Source organism: Cololabis saira, chromosome 1, assembly GCF_033807715.1.
Source record: "Cololabis saira isolate AMF1-May2022 chromosome 1, fColSai1.1, whole genome shotgun sequence".
NCBI lineage: Eukaryota > Metazoa > Chordata > Actinopteri > Beloniformes > Belonidae > Cololabis > Cololabis saira.
In genome coordinates, this window is record NC_084587.1 from 29120516 (window position 1) to 29143804 (window position 23289).

The 23289-nt window shown below is 43.3% G+C and overlaps 2 protein-coding genes and 1 long non-coding RNA gene across 3 annotated transcripts in view; all 3 read left to right on the top strand.

The window, feature by feature from the left end:
* Positions 1 to 4730, top strand: part of LOC133442284 (histone-lysine N-methyltransferase PRDM9-like) — a 29490-nt gene extending 24760 nt beyond the window's left edge. Inside the window, exon 10 of the mRNA XM_061720252.1 lies at positions 4239 to 4730. Coding sequence (XP_061576236.1) covers positions 4239 to 4262 — 24 coding nt within the window. The 3' untranslated portion in view covers positions 4263 to 4730. The remainder of the gene's footprint in view (positions 1 to 4238) is intronic.
* Positions 4731 to 9805: 5075 nt separating this feature from the next.
* LOC133456956 (fibrous sheath CABYR-binding protein-like) lies at positions 9806 to 19013 on the top strand. Its single transcript, XM_061736132.1, has 8 exons — positions 9806 to 10070; positions 10388 to 10609; positions 11782 to 11898; positions 12807 to 12893; positions 13927 to 14001; positions 18092 to 18157; positions 18247 to 18378; positions 18461 to 19013. The coding sequence occupies exons 1-8, from the start codon at positions 9838 to 9840 to the stop codon at positions 19011 to 19013; spliced, it is 1485 nt and encodes a 494-aa protein (XP_061592116.1). The 5' UTR covers positions 9806 to 9837.
* Positions 19014 to 19499: 486 nt separating this feature from the next.
* On the top strand, positions 19500 to 20136 carry LOC133442295 (uncharacterized). The gene is made up of 3 exons (XR_009782538.1): positions 19500 to 19585; positions 19675 to 19806; positions 19888 to 20136. It is a non-coding gene; the product is annotated as an uncharacterized LOC133442295 (long non-coding RNA).
* The last annotated feature ends 3153 nt before the right edge of the window (positions 20137 to 23289 follow it).

A 23289-nucleotide genomic window follows, 5' to 3' on the forward strand; every position in this document is an offset into this window, starting at 1 on the left:
GGCTGGGGCGGCTGATGTCCACCCTGGTGCACACGCGCCGTCATGTCTGGCTGGCGCAGTCACCCCTGACGGAGACTGCTCGTAGGGTTCTTCGTCAGGCACCTGCGGAACCGGGGGAGCTGTTTGGGGCAACCGCCCTGGAAGCTCTGAACACACCGCCCTGGCTGGTGAGACCAGGCAGCGGCTGGTGTACCTTCACAGGAGTGCGGCCGCTTCCAGTACACCGGGAGGCCCTTCACCTGCCCCCGGGCGTCGCCCTCGGCCGCCTGCCCACGGAGGCCGGCGCAGCTTCCAGCGGTCTGTGAGTCAGCCTGCTGGTGACTTTCGCCTCCCTGTGCGCGGACCGTCCCAGCAGCGTCGGGGCGTTGATCCCGACCGTCGCCCCCCCGGGACGTCCAGAGCCCGTGGGGGACGGCGCTAAGGCCACGGGGCCGGTCGTCGGTTGCAGCTCAGTTACTGGGCTGCCTGCTCATCGGGGCCCGGGTGGTTTCCACCCTAACCCAGGGGTACGTATTGCAGTTCCGACACCGGCCTCCTACCTCCGGCCGGGTTGAGATGACCATCGTCAGAGACCCGGCAAACATTCTGGCTCAGGTGTTGCCCGCCCTACTGGCCAAGAGCGCCATCATGCCGGTGGACCCCCCGCCGCGGCCTGGGGGTTCTACTTGAGCTACTTTGACCTGAGGGACCTCAACGAATACGTGAAGGTCCTGCCCTTCCGGAGGCTTGACCACAGCGGATGCTCTGCGTTGGTCAGGAGGAAGTGGTTTGCAACTGTGGACCTACAGGGCGCTTGTTTCACGTGCTGGTCGCGGCACGTCACCGGTAGTTCCGGGGGTTCGCCTTCCGGGGCCACCGTTGTCGGTTCAGGGTGCTTCTGTGCGGGCTCTCCCTGTCACCGAGGATTTTTTTCACCAGGTGCGTGGTGGCAACCCTTGCCCCTCTTATACCTTTGGGCCTGCTGTCGCTACGCCCCCTGCAATGTGGCTGGACAGCCCTCGCCTGGATACCAAGAGGCACGGGCGCAGGCTGGTCAGGGTTTCGCGGGTGTGTGTCCATACCCTTGCACCCTGGAAAGACGGGACATTCCGGCTGAGGGGTGTGCCCTTAGGCGCTGTCCCCTCCCTGCCGGGAGGCTGTCATCAGTGGTCCTCCCGGGTCTGCATGCGCCACATCAACATGCTGGAGCTCTGGGCTCTGCACTTCACACTCGAACATTTTTTGCAACTCCTGTGGGGGAGGCACGTGCCGGTTCGGTCAGACAGTGTGTCCACTGTCCCTTGATCGACCACCAGGGGGGGCACCGACTCTGCACAGCTGCTGCAGGTGTCCCGGGGCCTCCTAGCGTGGACCGCTCGTCGCCTGCCCGGCCTTCGGGCTCACGGGCTCCTCTTGGTGGCCCCCTTCCGACCGGGGAAACATGGTTTCCACTCCTGCGGAGGCTTTGCTGCGACACAACATGACACCCCCCAGAGGGGCCGTCTTTCCCAGCTGGGGATTCAGATTTTGCACCCCGACCCCGTCGTTTTCAGCTCTGGGTCTGGCCGCTGCGGGGCCCGACCCATTGTTGTCAAGCTGTCCTGAACCCGTCAGGGTTAGCATCTCGAATGCCCATGTGCCTCCCACCCGCCTCTGGTATGAGTGCGAGTGGGGGAGATTCTTTGCCTGGTGTGCAGACGGGGCAGAGGACCCTGTTCTTCGCCCCATGGCCACGATCCTGGGGTTCCTTTCGGTCCCTCCTGGATGGTGGCTGTGCTCAGTCCACTCTAAGGGTGTACGTGGCGGTCATTTCATCACAACATGCCCTGGTTGAGAATGCCACCGTGGGGTGCCACCGGCTGGTTTCTCTTTCTCAGGGGGGCTCTGAGGCTGCGCCCTCCCCGAGGAGCCCAAAGGCCCCAGTGTGGGACCTGCCCATGGTGCTAGGTGCCCTCTCTTCTCCACCCTTTGGGCCCTTGGCCCAGGTGGGCCTGAAATGGCTCTCTATGGAGATAGCTTTTCTCCTCGCTATGACGTCGGCAAAGCGAGTCAGTGAGTTACATGCCCTGTCAGTCAGCGGGTCCTGCCTGGGGCGGGACCCAGATGGCTCAGGGGCTACGTTGTGGCCGAACGTGGCGTTCCTGCCAAGGTCCTGCCACGCACTCGTACTAATCGGCCTATCCAGCTTGGCCGGTTCGACCCCGAGCCTGCAGAGAGTGGGCCGAGCCCTTTGTGCCCCGTATGGGCCCTCGCTGCTTATGCTACCGCGCCTGTGCGACGGTCGGAGCAGCTTGTTCTCTGCCATGGTGGCCCCAACAGGGGGCGTGCTGTTTCTGGACAGCGCCGTCCCACTGAGTGGTGGACACCGTCGAGCACGCCTACAGGGCCAGTGGCCGCCCCTTACCAGTGGGGGTGAGGTGCCACTCGACCAGAAGCGTCGCAGCTTCTTTGGCTGTCCTGAAGGGGGTGCCTCTGGAGGACATCTGCACAGCGGCTTCGTGGACGTCGCCGGACACGTTCTCCAGATTTTACCGGATCAATGTCGCCACTCCCCAACCATTGGGCACGGTTCTACTCCCGGGTCCTTCTGCCCCTGGTCAGTGAGGTAAGTGACCGGTCCTACGTGACATTGTTGGTATTCGTCATCCAGTGCTTACAGCAACGCCTGGCGGTCAGTAGGGACGAAATAGAACGAAAGTTACGCCTGTAACTACGGTTCTATGAGTCCCGGATGACCGCCAGGCCTGCCGGTCACTCCGAATCCTCGTGCTCGCGAGAAGATTCTAGGAGAAGATCCATGCTGACACCGGAAGTTATACCCCTTCCGGGGGTCATGCAGGGGTCACGGGTGACGTGACATTGTTGGTATTGTACTCGACATGCGCATGCGCGAGGGGAGATATCCAGTGCTTACAGCACCCCCTGGCGGTCATCCGGGACTCATAGAACCGTAGTTACAGGCGTAACTTTCGTTTTAATTTCAGCTGTAGCGCTGTTAATATGCCACTTTATTAAGTTTTAATATTTTTTCAGGCGTAAAAGTAACCGTTAAGATCCCCAACCTGGGCTCAGTTTATCCAAATAACGCCTGTTAAGAAATTTGATTTTGGTGCATATTGTGACATCAAACCACAATGAAGGAAGAGCTGCCCAGATGTAAACATCAGAGTATTCAAACATTTTCACCCTAAAACAGACTTTACTTTAAAGGGATTGTGACATGAAAAACACATTTTTCTTGATTTTTTGTGTTTTGTTGGGTGTCTTGACATCAATTACACCCAAAAAACAACGAACTTTTAACATTCAGTGTATTGTGTGCTTTCTGGGATTTTCCGCATAACTATGCAAAAACGGCGCATGTGGTTTGGTGGCGGATCGTTACGTAACGGCCCGCTAAATCACCGCCCCCTCCACCCAGCTCCCTGTCTCCTCTCCTCTCCAGTGCACCATAAAGGCTGATTTATGGTTCCGCGTTACACCGACGCAGGCCCTACGGCGTAGGGTTACGCGGCGACGCGCACCATACGCTGAACCCTACGGCGTAGTCTCTGCGTCGATTTAACGCGGAACCATAAATGAGGCTTAACACGGAGCTGTTTAGAGCCGCTTTTGTTCTAATCACCGGAGGAAAACTGCTAAGAAGACCCGCGGCCACTGACTGGACTTAAGATAAGGGGACAGTGCTGCTTGCATGCCTTTATTTTTATGATTGTTTGCTGTGGTTCGCCCTCCTGCTTTTCCGTGCTTCGCCTGTCGCTCCCGACGCCGCTGTGAGCGTATGGCTGGAGGAGGAGGAGGAGGAGCGGAGGAGGAGCGGAGCAATGATTGACAGGAAAGGGGGGAAAGGAAGCATTTTTCACGGCGCAAAAAAACACTGTAATAAAAAGCCAGGAAAAGAGTACTAGAGTGAAGTTTTTCTTGTTACACTCTTTTAGACACATTTGAGGGATGTTGGCCAAGACTTTTAATAGTGTTAAAAGCATGTTGAAAATGATGTCACAATACCTTTTAAGTTTTTCAGTAACCAGAAACTGAGTTTGTCAACAAGCTCAAGCCCATGGAAAAAACAGTCCTATTTTTTTTTCATGTCAATCTGGTTTTATTCAGTAGCAGTTTTCTTTCAAATGAAATGACACTGATCCTCTACAAACTCAGGAAATTTTATGAAAAAAAAGACTGGATTCTTTGTCTTAATGTGGCAAAGCTTTAAAATGGAAATGCAGAGATGTCTAACAATACTTCTGTTCCTCAAACAGGAGAGCTGCACAAGTGGACGTTAGTGGAAGAGAAGAAAAAGGTTGAAGAACCCCCTGTAACAGCACATATTTGTGGAGAGTGTGGGATGGACTTCCCCGAGAAACAGCAACTAAACGAGCACCGAGAGACTCACAAGAAGCTGTTTGAATGTCTTGTCTGTGGCACGACGTTCAAGTGGGGAGTTTCTCATCAGCGGCTTCATTCAGAAGATACACCCTACCGTTGTTCGGTGTGTGTGAAAAGATTTGCGGCACTGCACAGACTCTCCAAAAACACGAGGCAATCCACACGGGGAAAAAGAACTTTCACTGTGATCAGTGTGGGAAATCCTTTTTACACGAGAATTACCTGAAAATTCACCTCAAGACCCACACAGGAGAGGACGCACTTGTGCTCAATTTGTGGTAAAAGTTACTCCAGAGCAGGAATTCTCAGAGAACACTTGCGAGTTCATACCGGGGAGAAACCGTATACGTGTGGGAAATGTGGTAGAGTTCAGACTTTTCAAAAACATTGGCTAACTCACGACAAGAAGCCCAAGCCACCATCAAGACCTCTGGGGAGACCAAAACAGCAGGTGCCAGAGGGAAACGACCAGTAATTTTGTCTAGAAAATCTGCAGCAGTCTGAGAAAATGTAAAATACATTTAGGAAATTTAATCTGTTATTTGAATTGTGTTTTAAATGGCTGAAGACCTTGGGCAAAGCAGTATGGCAATAAATAACATTTGGTATATTGTGGACTGTTGGCTTCAATTTTGGATAAGTTGGAATAAGATATTTTAGAAACTATAGCAAGTAGTTTTGTTTTCCTTTTCATTGTCACTAAAACTTTTCTTATGACCACAGTTGATTTAACTTCACCATATAAATAAGGGTTTTGCTGAATAAAGTCTTGTGTTGTTGGCAGGACAAATGGAGAAACAATTAACCTAACCCTTTTAAACTTGAAGGGTTAAGATCATTTCAGTTTGCCAGTGAACAGAAATGATCACTGCTACCCATAGGTTGTATGATTCAGTAACAAGCCCTCTGTGACATCAAAACATTTTCTGAAGAGTGCTTTCAAAGCCTCTTGACTCAAACTTTGAGAGTATCCTGTTTCAAATGTTGCTTTGGTGGTTAAATCAGAAATGGCATCTGTGTTTAGCTGACACTGGTTGGCACAAGCTGCTGGCTGCTTAGCTCAGCTTCGTGGCAAAAGTGATGACTGACGAGGAAAATAATAATAATCAATGTTATTGATATAGCGCTTTTAAAAGATCTCAAAGACGCTTAAAATGATGGCAAACCATTGGCTAAGCTGTCTGTTAATGACAAGTCCATGCCTTTAGTTGTACAAACTTATTGTCGCTCTATATAGTTTACCCACAAAGAAAAAAAATCCCATACACTTGTCATCGATATGATATGTAGCAAGGGAGACCAAAGCAGTTTTTTTGTAAATCAGGCTGTAAATCTGTAAATTTCTGCAACAAATTTGGATGTTTTAATGTCGGGGCCAGTGTAGATTGACTTGGATTTGGAATCGGCCTCTAGTTGTCAGTCATGGAACCATAACTCCCTGCTTCAGCACACCATGATACAAATAGTGTGTCACCAACAGAGTTGTCCAGACATTGATGACAAACAATTAATTTGAATCAAGTGTGGGGAAGCAAGGAAACATCTAGGATAGGGGCTCTCGAGAACCAGGACAGCAACTACCATCCAAATTGGGAGGAGGGAAACGTGCAAATCCATGAGTTTAGTTTCTCAACAGTCAATTGACAATATTAGATGCCAGCCAGGATCACAGAGAATATCTTACTTGAAATGAAACAAATGTAATAATAAAATCTGGGTTTAATTGCATCAATGGTTATGGTTGATTGCAATTAATAGTAAGTGCTTTAAATGCACAAAGACTAGCATTATTTTAATGTCAGTTATGAAAGCTGTCTGTGTTACTCCATTCAGTACTGAAACCATGAAGTCAGTTCCTAGAATGTTATATATAGAATAGAATAGAATGCCTTTTATTGTCAATTACACATGTACAGTGAGCTATACATACGTAGAATGAAACTGGAGCATCTCACTCTTCGGTGCAACGTAATACGTGAGTGAATATGTACATTGTAGAACAAAATATAAATAATACAAAATGTGCAAAATATAAGAGTGATGGGTATGTAGATGACATAGAATGGCAGGAGGTATTGTTATTGCACATAAATATTATTGCACAAAGTCCAGTTGGAGGGGGGTTGAGGTCGGACTGTAATTACAGCATGTAAGAGTTTAGGGTAGCGATGGCTTTCGGGAAGAAACTGTTTCTGAATCTATCTGTCCTGGTCCTGGTGCACCTGTAGCGCCTCCCTGAGGGCAACAGGTCAAACAGTTCACAGCCAGGGTGGGAGCTGTCCTTGGTGATATTCTTGGCTCTGCTGAGGCAGCGGGAGGTGTACATGTCCATGAGGGAGGGAAGAGGCAGCCAGTGATCTTTAGCATATGAAACAACATATGAAACAAAGATATTCAATATCAATGTTCTGGAGGGTCAGGAATGCACCAGAATCAATAAAGGGACTGACATTTTCATACCTGTGACTCTATGGAAGGACAGATTGAGAAAATACAATATGAAAAAGTTCTGATCTATTTAGCTGTAAGTAAATGACGTGAGGAGGGGAGACGGTACTTCTTTGATGACTATCTACAATAGACTGTAATGTTAGTGGTTTATATAGCAGTGACTTTTACTACTAAAGTTATGGGGTCTAGATTTATTTACTGGGTTCGTTTGGAGCTAACCTGATTCAAATGAATGGTCGCCATGAGCTTGTTGGTATATTTTTTTTGTATTGAACTTTTAACGTTACAAGACAAAACAGAACAGAAATGAAGTAAAATATAGTAACATATGAAAATAATAATAATATGAAGCAGATAATTATACAAACCGGATTCGGTTGAAGTTGGGAAATTGTGTAAAATGTAAATAAAAACAAAATACAATGATTTGACAATCCTTTTCAACCCATATTCAATTGAATACACTACAAAGACAACATAATGAATGCTCAAACTCATAAACTTTATTTTATTTTTCAAATAATAATGAACTTAGAATTTCATGGCTGCAACACGTGCAGTAGAAGTTGGGAAAGGGCATGTTTACCACTTCATTACATCACCTTTCCTTTTAATAACACTCAAACGTTTTGGAAGAGAGGAGACTAATTCTCTTAGCTTCTTATGTGGAATTCTTTCCCATTCTTGCTTGATGAACCGCTTCAGTTGTTCAACCGTCCGGTGTCTTCTCTGTCGTTTTTTATGCTTCATAATGCGCCACACATTTTCAATGGGAGACAGGTCTGGACTGCAAGCGGGTCAGGGGAGAACCTGGACTCTTTTACTGCGAAGCCACGCTGTTGTAACACATGCAGAATGTGGCTTGGCGTTGTCTTGCTGAAATAAGCAGCGGCGTCCATGACAAAGACGTTGCTTGGATGGCAGCATGTTGCTCCAAAATCTGTATGTACTTTTCAGCATTTATGTTGCCTTCACAGAAATGTAAGTCAGCCATGCCATGGGAACTAATGCACCCCCCTACCATCACAGATGCTGCTTTTGAACTTTGAACTTCCTCTTTGGTCCGGAGGACACGACGTCCAGTGTTTCCAAAAACAATTTGAAAAGTGGACTCATCAGACCATGGCACGGATTGGTCAGAGGACCAGAGGCTTGGCACTGCCAAGTTGGCAGGGGGGAAAGAACCAATCTACTATTAGTGTTGTTTCGACTTGAGAAACTGAAGTGTATGATGAAATTTATGTGGGTACCAGGGCATGCCAGAGTCATAGGGAATGAAGTAGCTGATAGGGTGGCGAAAGCAGCACTAAAGCGAGACGGTGTGGATGTTGAGATCCCACTAGGAAAGGCTGAGTATAGTTCTAAAATCAAGGAGGGAATTGGGAGAGAGTGGCAGGAAATTTTGGAGAAGGAGGAAAGAGGGAGGCACCTTTTTAATATTCAGCCGAAGGTCAAGACTTCATATTACTATTCTGGAAGTCGAGTTGACGTGGCTAAATTGACTCGATTGAGGCTGGGGCACTGTGGGCTACATCAGAGCTTATTAGTAGTAGGGAAACATCCAAGTGGGTTGTGTGAGTGTGGGAGGCCGGTGTCATGCCAAAAAGTGATTGCCTGCCAGAATGTGATTTCTGGCCGTGGGAGCGCACACAGCAGCCCGTTGAGCGAAACGTCAGATTTTCAGATTATGAAGCTCAAGAATGAGATCAAGTCATATTCAGGCAGAAACAACCCTTCATTAACTGTATTTGGCCTTCAATCAATTTTTACAACGTGGTGATGCAGCATATTTGTGTTTATGTAGCTATGAGAAGGATCCACCAACTTCCACGCCGTCGAGACCCCCGAGGAGACCCCCTCTCCCTCCCCCACCTGGTTCAGCTATTACATTGGAGACAACTATTAAATCGGAGTCCGACCGGTGAGTGATGCCGCTATGAACATGGCTTAGGTAGGATATATCCAGAGCTGTTTTATTAGAGCCAGGCTATTTAAGAGTCATCACCAAAAAAATAACACCAGAAAAATGTGACAATTTTCACCTGTTTCAGGTAAATTTTCACTTGAAATAAGTAGGAAAATCTGCCAGTGGGAAAATATTTATCTTCTCATTACAAGCAAAAAAATCTTGTTCCACTGGGAGATTTTTCTACTTATTTTAAGTGAAAATCTACTTGAAACAGGTGAAAATTGTTGTTTTTTCCAGTGATGAGTCTTGTTTTAAGTGTAACAAAAGTCTTTTACTAAAATGAGACATTTTAACTAGAAATAAGATAAATATTCTTGTTAAGATTGTGAGTTTTTGCAGTGATCCATTTTACTTATCCTGTGAAGGACAGAGTCATATTGATAAGTTCAGAAAACTGTTTTTTATTGTTGTGTTTTGATGTATTTGATGTAAGCCCAGTGGATATTTAAAGCTTACAGAAGGCTGCATTTAACTGCTGCTATGTCATTCCTGCAGTATTTCTGCAGGTGTTTTGGTCAGTGCTATTATTTGTAATATATTATATTATTTGTAATCAGCACAAATTATCTGTCCCCATATGATAAAATCCACCATCCCCCCTGATTTTTTTTTTACAACTCGAGTACTGAATTTGAACCTTTCTTGGAGTTAACCCTGGGCTGAAAGTGATTTGTGGAGCTGCCTCTAGTGTTATGGTGGTGAACATTAGGGCTTCCTTTCTCACCTGCACATATTTTCATGCTTTTATGTTCATTTAAACTTTTGTACCGTTTTTTTTATGTTGTGCAAATAAACAAATCAAAACAAATCAAATCAAAACATCTTTTACATTTTGAAAGTATTTAGGGGTTTATTCAAGAATATAAGCGACCTTTGTGAACTAATTCAGCCCCAAACTACCAGAGGGCAGTAATACGCCTGCGGATGCGTCGAAACTGCCGGAAACACAAATGAAGAAGAAGAAGAAGAAGAACCAATCAGATGCCTCCATTTTAAGCCCCGCCCCCTCTGTCCCATGCGAGCCAGAAAACTTCACACATGTTTGCTGAAGAATGGCAGAGAAACGAAAAACACCACCTTTAACTTTACTTGTAACGGCTCCCCCTAATAAAAAGGCTAAAGAAAGAAAGCCGGCGGAAGAAAAGGCTGCGGTAAAAAAGGCTTTGGATAAAGCGAGAGGACAAACCAGGGTAAACATCGGCCCGGCGTTTGAGCGGTGGAGAGGACTGAAGGAGCTGAAGGGCTTCAGGAGTGATGCAGAGGTTGCTCTCTTTCTGCTGGACAGGTCATTATTGGTTCAGCTTCGGGGGGGGGGGGGATTTGTTATTTTCATGAAAAGTGTAACGGTAGTAGTGTCGGTGTAAGCCAGTAACTTTAAAGGAGCTGTATGTAAGAGCAATAATAAAACGAATCATAAAATGACCCCGATATGTCAACAGACATTTAAAAAATCATGTTCATTTCAAATACTTATGTCACTGACAACAGCACTCAAGCCAGGATATATTTAAAAAGAGCAGTTGCAGCCCTGTTTTGGTCTGAAGCTCCACCCTCCACCTATCTCCCAATCACAGTCAGCATTGTTTCAGTTCCGGGTTGCAGCTCGGCTCTAACAGCAGCAGCCATGGCTACGAACGTGTTGGATGAAAACATGTCTAGCTTTCCAAAACCCAAAAGACCTCGTTATGTATCCGAGGTACGTCGTGACATGGTCCGAAATAAAACAAGGATTTGTATAGGAGATGCTTTTGATAGATGGAGACGGCTGAAAGCGGAGAAGAATTTGAAGACAGACGCCAGCGTTGCTAATTTTCTCCTGGACATGTAAGATTCATAGCTAAATGTTTGGCTTTCATATGTAAATACCGTATTTTCGCGACCATACGGGCGCCGTGTGGAAAGGCGGAGGGGGGGAGGGGGAGGGTACACGCCGCTCAACAGTATTTTGAAAGTGACTGCAGTACCAGTTTTGGCCATTTCTTACACACGGCTCCTTTAAGGCTGATTTATGGTTCCGCGTTAAATCGACGCAGAGCCGTCGGCGTATGCCTGCGTTGGTGTGACGCGGAACCATAAATCAGCCTTCACATGTCGTCGGTACTGCTTATCTAGCTTATAGGCAGTAGGCTACTCGAGTTGATAAAAAAAAAAAAATCAGGGGGGATGGTGGATTTTATCATATGGGGACAGATAATTTGTGCTGATTACAAATAATATAATATATTACAAATAATAGCAGTGACCAAAACACCTGCAGAAATACTGCAGGAATGACATAGCAGCAGTTAAATGCAGACTTCTGTAAGCTTTAAATATCCACTGAGCTTACATCTAATACATCAAAACACAACAATAAAAAACAGTTTTCTGAACTTATCAATATGCCTCTGTCCTTCACCGGATAAGTAAAATGGATCACTGCAAAATCTTAACAAGAATATTTGTCTTATTTCTAGTTAAAATGTCTCGTTTTAGTAAAAAAAAAATCTCATTACATTTAAAACAAGACTCATCACTGGAAAAAACAACAATTTTCACCTGTTTCAAGTAGATTTTCACTTGAAATAAGTAGAAAAATCTGCCAGTGGAACAAGATTTTTTTGCTTGTAATAAGGAGATAAATCTTGTCCCACTGGCAGATTTTTCTACTTATTTCAAGTGAAAATTTACTTGAAACAGGTGAAAATTGTCAAATAAGTTATTTTTCTGTTGATGACTCTAAATGTTGAAATAGCAGTAAAACCACATTCATTGATAAAATGACATAAGGGATGGAAAGGGGGGGTGATTTTGACCGTTTTTATTTCAGAGGGGATGCCATCCCCCCTCATCCCCCCTCAACTCGAGTACTGCTTATAGGATATGACATTTGGATCATATTGCACAGCCATAGTCGCCAGTGTCTGCATTATAATTGTGATAAAATGACGTTGATATATTGGCTTTGAACGGGATGTTTTACAACGTGGTGATGCAGCATATTTGTGTTTATGTAGCTATGAGAAGGATCCACCAACTTCCACGCCGCCGAGACCCCCGAGGAGACCCCCTCCCCCTCCCCCACCTGGTTCAGCTATTACATTGGAGACAACTATTAAATCGGAGTCCGACCGGTGAGTGATGCCGCTATGAACATGGCTTAGGTAGGATATATCCAGAGCTGGGTAGAGTAGCCAAAAATTGTACTCAAGTAAAAGTACAGTTACTTCAGAATAATATGACTCAAGTAGAAGTAAAAAGTAGTCATCCAAATAAATACTTGAGTAAAAGTAAAAAAGTACTTGGTGAAAAAACTACTCAAGTACTGAGTAACTGTTGAGTAACGTCTGATTTATTTTTTTAACACAACCATTCAAACAGATAAAAGTACAAAATAATCATCTTCAGGCAATTTAAATCAATAAAATAATAAAATAAATTAAAATGAATAAAAAATAGCTTGAATTAAAAAAAGTAAATTCAAGTGCTTTAATAAATAATAACAAAATACAAAAATAAATTAAGCACAAGTAGCACAAAAATTCAAGCCTTTGTACTTTTCTTTTTTAACCAGGCAGAACTAGAACAAGCCCATGAACTCATAGAAACTCTGTGTGTGTGTGTAAATGTGACAAAATATGCAAAAACAAACATTTTTCCCAAAGAATCACTCAGTGATGTCATGAGATTGACGCGTACGTGGATAAAAGGGATAAAGGAAAAGTAACAGCTCAACGTAGCCTAATGTAGCGGAGTAAGAGTAACAGTTTCTTCCTCACAAATCTACTCAAGTAAAAAGGATAGTGATTCAAAACTACTCCTAAAAGTACAACATTTCCCAAAACGTACTCAAGTAAATGTAACGGAGTAAATGTAATTCGTTACTACCCACCTCTGCTTATAAGGATATGACATTTTGATCATATTGCACAGCCATAGTCGCCAGTGTCTGCATTATAATTGTGATAAAATGACGTTGATATATTGGCTTTGAAAGGGACGTTTTACAACGTGGTGATGTAGCATATTTGTGTTTATGTAGCTATGAGAAGGATCCACCAACTTCCACGCCGTCGAGACCCCCTCCCCCACCTGATTCAGCTATTAAATCGGAGCCTCTGTCCGACCGGTGAGTGATGCCGCTATGAACATGGCTTAGGTAGGATATATCCAGTACTCGAGTTGTAAAAAAAAAAAAAAATCAGAGGGGATGGTGGATTTTATCATATGGGGACAGATAATTTGTGCTGATTACAAATAATATAATATATTACAAATAATAGCACTGACCAAAACACCTGCAGAAATACTGCAGGAATGACATAGCAGCAGTTAAATGCAGCCTTCTGTAAGCTTTAAATATCCACTGGGCTTACATAAAATACATCAAAAAACACAAATAAAAAAACTGTTTTCTGAACTTATCAATATGATTCTGTCCTTCACAGGATAAGTAAAATGGATCACTGCCAAAACTTAAAATCTTAAGAATATTATTCTTATTTCTAGTTAAAATGTCTCATTTTAGTAAAAAAAATCTCATTACACTTAAAACAAGACTCATCACTGGAAAAAACAACAATTTTCACCTGTTTCAAGTAGATTTTCAATTAAAATAAGTAGAAAAATCTGCCAGTGGAACAAGATTTTTTTGCTTGTAATGAGAAGATAAATTTCGAAAATTGTCAAATAAGTTACTTTTCTGGTGATGACTCTAAATGTTGAAATAGCAGTAAAACCACATTCATTGATGAAATGACATAAGGGATGGAAAAGGGGATGGCAGTTTTACAGGAGGGAGGATTTTGACCGTTTTTATTTCCCCCCTCAACTCAAGTACTGGATATATCCATGTTTAAACATCTATCTTTCATAATTAGCTTGCTTGTTTTATGTGCATCAAAGGGAGTAATTGATCATGTGACAGGCTCATCTATGGATTCTCCTCTGGTAGATGCTATGCAGAGAGGATAGGGGCAAATTGAGGATCTTCTCAACAGTTTTTATCACTCTTCAGGCCTTTTTGGTCCATCGAAACATGTTCTCATCAACTACCAAACCCAAGACTTCTATTTCTACATATCAACAGTGCTGTGTTGCATCCTTGATGAATGAAGAAACATTTTTTGTTGATGCTGACAATATTATATGATTTTGTACAGAGATTATGACTTCTCAGTAGCTGGGGATCAGGAGGTAAAGGAGGAGGAGACAGCTCTCCAGGTATTGGATGCAAGGTATGTTATGGTAGTAAGATGATTTTTGTACAATTATTTCCCAAATCTAATTTAGAGAACCGCACAGTCCTGGATTATGTTTGCTTGTTACTGGGGATGGAATGAGAAAAGCTGGTATTTTAACCTCAATCAATGATCCAATTTTGTTTGAGTAACCAATGAAATACAGGACAAAATCCTGTATTTTAAGCAGCGGTATCTCATGTGTACTAGTTTAGTGGTTTACATTATGTGAACTGGGATATTTGTTCTAGCTGTCACACAGTGCATTTATTATAAGGTTTACTGCAGCATCCAATTCATCTGTATATTTTAAAAGCTAAATTCAAAGGTAAAAAAAAAAAGGTTAGCTCTTCATAAAACATGTTTTAATGTACACACCCTGTTACTGCACAATATGCCAGTAACTGGTATTTCACAGGATGAAAGATGTCGTCCAATCATTTACAGAAAGTTGCTGGGATCTGAGAAATTGGAATCACAACAAATTACATTTGCCAATATCAAGTAATCAGAAATCTGATCAAATAAGAATTAAAATCCAGATCCCTGTTTCTGGATATACACAGATTAGCCCAGGTATTGAATATTTTAAAGTTTGAATATCAAATGTATCATGGACTCCCTTCACATTAACTTGTAATGCAGGTCTTCTTTCTTTTATTAATTTGGATTCTTTTGTTAATTTACGATGTGCTCACTTTAGTGGTTAAACCTATTGATTCAGTTAGTGGCTTTAATAGCTGAACTGTATTTTATGGACAATTGGACAGGACTTCAACCAGCATGACTACACTCCTGATTGGATCACGATCAGCTTGTCCTCTCACAAGGGAAAACTTTGCTGAAGCACAGTTTTTTCTTCAAAAGAGCCAAAAAAAAAAGTCATATTGTTATCTTGTATGCCCTGACTGCATTCAGAATCGAATAGAATGTCTTTATTGTCATTTGTACAGGTACAACGAAATTGGATGCAATCTTCTTTAAGGTGCATGGTTTAAAAAATAGATATATTAAAACAACAACAACTATAAAAAATAAATAATCTCTAAAAGGACACAAACAGGAAGACAACATACAGTATTCACATTTGGCAGGTATTGCACGATTCTATGGCAGGGGAGAGTGCAGCAGATTATTTTTTGGGCCGTGGTGACGACCCTCTGGAGTGCCCTCTTATTTGCCACTGTGCAGCTGGAGAACCACACTCATATGCAATATGCGAGGATGCTCTCTATGGAGCAGCGATAAAAGGACACCAGCAGCTGTTGATTTAGATGATGGTTTCTGAAAATTCTCAGAAAGTACAGTCTCTGCTGTGCCTTTTTGATGATGGTGGTGGTGTTTGTCCTCTATTTCCACGCCTAGAAACCGGAAGCTGGAAACCATCTCCACTAGGGATGGGCGGTATGGACTAAAAAATGTATCACGATAATTTCTGGCATTTATCCCGATAATGATAAAAAAAAAAATACCAATTCAACTCCACCTTTGTAACTATAAATCTATCACCACACTCAGTCTTTGGAGCCCCCACTGCTCTTAAAGAATACTAAATGCTACTAAACTACACCAATTAAATTGAATTGATAAAAACCAATTAAATGAGGCCACCTGTACTGCAAAACTGTAATGACTCAGATCCGCCATGTTTGTTACACAAACACGTATCAACGGGAATTTTCGTTCGTTCGTTCGTTCGTTCGTTCGTTCGTTCGTTCGTTCGTTCGTTCGTTCGTTCGTTCGTTCGTTCAACGCAGAACCATAAATCAGCTTTACACAAAAACGTCATCAACGGAAATTTATCGTTTTTACCGCGAGATGACATATTCTTACGTGGGGAATTTTTTTGACGGTCAATCGTGAACGGTAAAATATCGCCCATTCCTAATCTCCACACAGACCCCGTTGATGAACAGAGGCTGAATGACTGTCTTTTTCCGTCTGAAGTCTATGATCAGCTCCTTAGTTTTTGCAGTGATCAGGCTGTTCTCTGAACACCACAGTGCCAGCTGCTCCACCTCGTCCCTGTAAGCAGAATCCTCCCCCCCGGAGATGAGCCCTACCACAGTGGTGTCATCCGCCAACTTTACTGTTGCTGGAGTGGGCAGGAGCGCAGTCATGGGTGAAGGGGATGTAGAGTAGGGGACTCAGCCCTGAGGTGAGCCGGTGTTGAGACTGAGTGCTGAGGAGATGTGGGGGTCTACTCTCACCCTCTGGGAGCGATCAGACAGGAAGTCCTTGACAGTTTGATCACCAGTCTGTCTGGTAGGATGGTATTAAACGCGGAGCTGAAGTCCACAAACAGTAGCCGAACATAGCTCCCCTGCTGCTTCAGATGGGACAGAGCAGAGTGGAGAGCTGTGGCGTCCTCCGTGGACCTGTTAGCTCTGTAGGCGAATGGTGAAGGTCAAACCTGGGCGGGAGATATGAGATGTTGTGGGTCCGGATCAGTTTCTAAAAGCACTTTGTGATGACAGCTGTGAGTGCTACAGGATGGTAGTCATTCATTGCATGATTCATTAGTCTATCCAAAGATATTTATATGTTACCTGCTTTGAGGAAAAAATAAAAATCCCTTAGAGCGCTTCAACCAAAGGACAATTATTTTAATCATCCCTTTGATAACTATTGTAATATTTCCTCGCTTTCCTTCATTGAAATTCCATTGAAATTGTTTGGAGCCATCCGCACGAGACATTTCTCACACTTTGAAAACTTTTGCTTTTGACCACATTGAGAATGCAGACAACAGAAGTCCTACTGGTTCCTTAGCCTTTGAGAACTGACTGATTTCTGTCATTCTGTATAATTTCGTGCAGATATGAGGCAAGAGGTTCAGCCTAGAAATCAAGACGACACAGAAGTTAAAATGTTACTGTTGCATCATAATCAGCATCAACTTTATTCACACAGGTTTGCGCAAACAAACCTGTGTGAATAACCTGTTCGGAGGATTTTCTTTCAAGGTTCAATAAAACTAAAATACAAAGAAATTATTAAGTAAAATCAAAGCAAAGGCAATTAAAACACCCTATATACAAGACGGAACCCATATTTGGAAACATGAAGACATGTACTGATATCCAATAGTGTGTCACTTGAAAGCTCAGCAGAGCGGCAGCTCGAGGTAAGAAATTCTCTATAACAGATGGTTTTATTGCACAGTGCCCTGTAGTGCCTACCTACCAGATGGGAGGAACCCTTAAAAGTTTGTGTGAGGTGTCTGCAGAAATGCTCCTGGCCCTTTACTTGTACACATCATAGATGTAGGGTGGGTCCCCAATTATTCTTTATTCTTCAGACCTTACTGTCAGTTATAGTCTGTACGTGTCATGTTTGGACACACTTTGGACACACATCCTGATACTGTGTTGTTAACAGAATTCTACAGACCTTGATGACAAGCTGATGACAACCATTCATTTGACAGGTGTGTTGATGCAAGGAGATCTAAGAGATCTAAAACATCCAATTCACAGGGCTTGAATTATGACAGTGGTTCAGGGAACATGTATCATGATTTTCGTATATTGAAATCAGAGTTTAGATCTTAACCCCAGTGAGGATCGCTGGGATGTACTGGAGGAGACTTGATAAAGGAGATTGCCGCGTGCGTGCGTGTGTGTGTGCGTGTGTGTGTGTGTGTGTCCCACTGTGGCTTGGAAGTTATTTTTAGCCTGTGTTGTCTAAGAATTACCTAAGTTCAGTCTCTTGCTCAGTTACTTATTGTTTTTCTCTTCTGTCATTGCTCTCTTGAGACTTTTAAACTCCTCTACCATACCCTATCCACCATAATTCTGTGAGTAAGTTTCATCTTTGCTGATGCGCAACATCATGTTGTAAATCTAGATCAAGATGATGCTAGAGACGACTGGGATGCAAGTCCAAAGTTACTTTGGGTTGTTTTTGCCGACAGTAGGAACAAAAGACTGCGAGAGCCAGACTAAAGGGGTATTTTGACACTAAAAAATATTTTGAGCTGCTTTAAATAAAACGGACGTGGGTATCCTACTTCACATGTAATATAAAACGCTGGAATATTTTTGTATATGAAAATTACATTGCTTCTTGTTTTTGACACTTTCAGAGTTCCATCAATAGAGATTGTTGTTGGCATTGACGAGGATAATTCGTCTGAAAATACAGACTCTGTGTAAGTCATATGCATGAATACTATGAGCATTATGCACATGTCCAGCAGCACGTCTTGTCCCTGTTTTTACTTTTTTATATTCTATGCAGTACTGAACATTCAGATGATGAGATGGGTTCACCAGATGAGATGTCAGTAGATGTTCCTGAGGAGGCATCAGAGGAGAACAGCTGCTACGATGACTGTGATGATGAAGACTATGGGCCCCCGTTTTTTATTCAGTAAGTTATCAAACAGGTTTTTGTTTTTCATGAAAATTGATTTTTTTTTCTCATTGGATTTTTTTTTATTATTTGCTTTAAGGTTTGATGGTGCCTATAAAACCAATAGATGCCTGAATCGAGTTCAGTCCACCAGCAAAGAGAACACTACACATGATGCTGCAGAGGCGGCGGAGCAGCCGGCAGAGGTGGCGGCGGAGCAGGCGGAACAGCCGGCAGAGGCGGCGGCGGAGCAGGCGGAACAGCCGGCAGAGGCGGCGGCGGAGCAGGCGGAACAGCCGGCAGAGGCGGCGGCGGAGCAGGCGGAGCAGCCGGCAGAGGCGGCGGCGGAGCAGGCGGAGCAGCCGGCAGAGGCGGCGGCGGAGCAGCCGGCAGAGGCGGCGGCGGAGCAGGCGGAGCAGGCGGAGCAGGCGGAGCAGCCGGCAGAGGCGGCGGCGGAGCAGGCGGAGCAGCCGGCAGAGGCGGCGGAGCAGCCGGCAGAGGCGGCGGAGCAGCCGGCAGAGGCGGCGGAGCAGCCGGCAGAGGCGGCGGAGCAGCCGGCAGAGGCAGACAAAATTCACAACCTGACTGAGAGCAGCAGCACTGGTAATTACACATACATAACTTCCTCTGGATATTTAAAATGGTTTGTGTGAATCTGTTGTTGGTGATAGATGATAGATCTGTGTGGGGTAATTAATATTAATATTGATCTCAAGACTGATTTTGATTATGATTCTTCTTCTTTAGGTTGTACTCCACTACTCAAACAGAAAAAGTTAATTAAAATTTTTATAATTCTTTAGTAAAGATTTGACAAATTATGAAGTTTAGTGTAGTGGATTGCATTACCCTGCGTTGACACTGAAAGCGTCAAAAATTTCCCGACGCCAGCATCTCGCTGTTTGGTGCGTTCACACTGAAAGCGGCATGTACTGTCGACGCCTGCAGTGGGCGGGGCTAAAGCTGCAGTGGGCGGGGCTAAAGCTGCAGTGGGCGGGGCTAAGGCTGCGCTGCAGAAGTGGAGGGAACAGTGGGAACAGCCTACTCATATAGCGTACACTTCTTCAGTTTCCTATTTCACCATAAATCACACTTTGGGACGCCCGTGACGCTTTCAGTGTGAACGCAGGGTTACAATATCTGCGGTAGATTAGTCAGTAACATTTTAATTTTTTCTTCAAGTGCTGTACCCTCAGGATAATTCGACTGAAAATACAGACTCTGAGTAAGTCATATGCATGAATACTATGAGCATTATGCACATGTCCAGCAGCACGTCTTGTCCCTGTTTTTACTTTTTTATATTCTATGCAGTACTGAACATTCAGATAATGAGACGGGTTCACCAGCTGAGATGTCAGTAGATGTTCCTGAGGAGGCATCAGAGGAGAACAGCTGCTACGAGGACAGTGATGATGAAGACTATGAGCCCCCGTTTTTTATTCAGTAAGTTATCAAAACAGGTTTTTGTTTTTCATGAAAATTGATTTTTTTTTCTCATTTGATTTTTTTATTATTTGCTTTAAGGTTTGATGGTGCCTATAAAACTAATAAATGCCTGAATCAAGCTCAGTCCACCAGCAAAGAGAACACTACACATGATGCTGCAGAGGCAGCGGAGCAGCCGGCAGAGGCAGACAAAAACCTGACTGAGAGCAGCAGCACTGGTAATTACACATACATAACTTCCTCTGGATATTTAAAATGGTTTGTGTGAATCTGTTGTTGGTGATAGATGATAGATCTGTGTGGAGTAATTAATATTAATATTGATCTCAAGACTGATTTTGATTATGATTCTTCTTCTTTAGGTTGTACTCCACTACTCAAACAGAAAAAGTTAATTATTTCTTATAATTCTTTAGTAAAGATTTGTCAAATTATGAAGTTTAGTGTAGTGGATGGCATTACAATGTCTGCGGTAGATTAGTCCGTAACATTTTAATTTTTTCTTCAAGTTCTGTACCGCCAGGTGTCCATTGCACACTGTGGATTGTTATTGTGCAGTTTACATACTGCACATAACTAAAGCTCTTTTTAAACTAGACCCTGTTAATTTCCCTGGATGCTTAACTTCATGTCCTCTTTTACTTATGGTAGTTTTTGAATTTTCTAGACGCCTTGAATTGTCTAAAAATTATTGTTATCAGAAGTGGTTACTCTTTTTAATATTCATACTTTTATTTTAAATGGCTGTACTTACAAATTTAATCAAAGGTCTATTTAGAGGAGCATTCGCAGGTGTTGAGGAATTTGCAGATCTCAACAAGAGGTGGGAGGAATCCTTCCCCTGAAACAGTGGATAACCCCCCCTCCCCATCTCTTTATGTGTGTCATCTCTTCCTTTCATCAAGAGCGACCAAAGAAGACATACATCTGTCATACCTGTGGAAGAGAGTTACGCAGTAACACTGCTCTGAAACGTCATCTTGTGATTCATTTGGGAGAAAGACCTTTCAAATGTTTTATATGTGGAAGAGGATTCACCCAAGATGGAAATCTCAAAACGCACATGAAGACCCATAAAGGTAAGGGGAACGCAAGGTCTTTGTGATTTATTTTGCAATAAATGTTTCTTTATTGTAATTTGAAAGAAGTATATTCCTAAGTGGTGAAAAAAAAAAAGGTTCGTCAAGGAGTTGCAGTGGAAGCAGATAAAAGGGTGTGACAGGGAAATTGTGTTTTGTTAAAAAAAAAAAAGAAAAGAAAGATGGCGTTTTAAAGAAAAAGAAGTTGAAAAAAAAGCATGTACAATGTCCTGAGACAGGGTAGATAAAACTGGGTACAATTAAACGGAAAACCAACAAATAAAAATGTTTTATAAACAAAAAACTGCTCTAAGAGTCAGCCAGTCGACTGCACGAGTCATCTCAAAATATATGGCGGATTGCAAAATAAATGCTAACTGTTAAAAACACCACAATTGTCCATTTGATCTGATTTACTCAAAGGCAGTTTTCCTGGTATGAAAGGGAAATACAATTCCTCTGCAAACTGAGGACATTTTTAAATTAAAGATGAGTGATTATTTGTCTTAATGTTGCAAAGCTTTAAAATCGAAATGCGGAGATGTCTTAACGATAAATATCATCCGTTTTTCCAACAGGAGAGCTGCACAAGTGGACGTTAGTGGAAGAGAAGAAAAAGGTTGAAGAACCTCCTGTAACAGCACATATTTGTGGAGAGTGTGGGATGGACTTCCCCGAGAAACAGCAACTAGACGAGCACCGAAAGACTCACAAGAAGCCGTTTGAATGTCTTGTCTGTGGCAAGACGTACGCGCAGGTATATTCTCTTAAAAATCATCAGCGGCTTCATTCAGAAGATACACCCTACCGTTGTTCGGTGTGTGGAAAGATTTTCTGCACTGCACAGCAACTCCAAAAACACGAGGCAATCCACACGGGGAAAAAGAACTTTCACTGTGATCAGTGTGGGAAATCCTTTTTACTCAAAAATTACCTGAAACTTCACCTCAAGACCCACACAGGAGAGCGTCCGCACTTGTGCTCAATTTGTGGTAAAAGTTACTCCAGAGCAGGAATTCTCAGAGAACACTTGCGAATTCATACCGGGGAGAAACCGTATACGTGTGGGAAATGTGGTAAAGGTTTCCGTTACGCTCAGGCTTTAAGACAACATCATCAGCTGATTCATGACAAAAAGCCCAAGCCACCATCAAGAACTCCGGGGAGACCTCTGGGGAGACCAAAACGGCAGGTGCCAGAGGGAAACGACCAGTAGTTTTGTCTAGAAAACCTGCAGCAGTCTGAGAAAATGTAAAATACATTAAGAAGATTCAACTGTTGTCTGAATACGGGCAACCTGAGAACCAAAAAACGTTGTGCGAGTCTACGGCATAAGGAGTTTACAGGTTTGCAGTCGCACCTCATCACCATGGTTTTAAGAAGAGAATTAAAGGACTTTTTACACTGCATGGGGTTATCTACGGGTATAAAACAAGAGTTGGCAGATTCCGTTACAGCACTGAGAAGCGGAGGTCTGAACACCTGAACCATCTTGATCCCTGAATGTTTTTAGCTTGTCAGCTGACCATTGACGGTGACCAAATACACCAGAAATGCAATTTGACTGAGATTCTTTGTGAAACACGGATCTATTCCATTGAGATCTATCATCTTCCTGCTGACTGCACCCATGACCCTGCATGTCTGGTGGTCAGTCTGCTTCCTTGCAGTCTGCCAGGTCTTCATGCCTCTTCTCTGCAGCAGCAACAAAATCCACCAACTTTTCCTTTAACCAAGTTTATGATCCCTTTCGCAGTTAAATGTCCTCTAAATCTCTTCATGATTTTATGAAAGATGTAATTGGTGAACTTGTCTTGGGCTCTTCTTCTCCTTAACTTGTTATTTTTTTCCTTCTTTAAGGTAAGACTGGAAATGCACAAGCCTTAAAACCACTGCTTAAGAGTTTTCACTGTCTGCGTGTCTTCATTTAGGTGACTGTTTCTGTAATTCAATTTAGATAGGTATAGTGTTGCCAACCACCAGGGAGTTTGGGAAGAAGGAAAGGTGTTATTTCCATCAGTTCAGTTTTTTGAACACATTAATCTGACAATATTACCTGCCAGGCAGGATCACACCTTGCATGCAGAGAATCTCTTACTTGAAATAAAACATTAAGTGTTGAGAATAAAATAAATCTACATCTATTGGAAGTAGTCGTTAAATATTTTAATTTGTCTACGCATTCACACACTCTGCAACTTTCTCCGACGCCAACTCTTTGCTGCAGCAGCCGTGTTGCATTTTAGGCTGAATCTGAATATGCATTTCAAATCCATGATATGATTGCAGTATGTTCACTTCTAGCAAACTAAAACGGGAAGATAATTAAATCCTGCTATGCATTGCCATGGTGACTCTTATGGAGGACCAAAACTGACATAATTTGGAAATAAAACAGAGA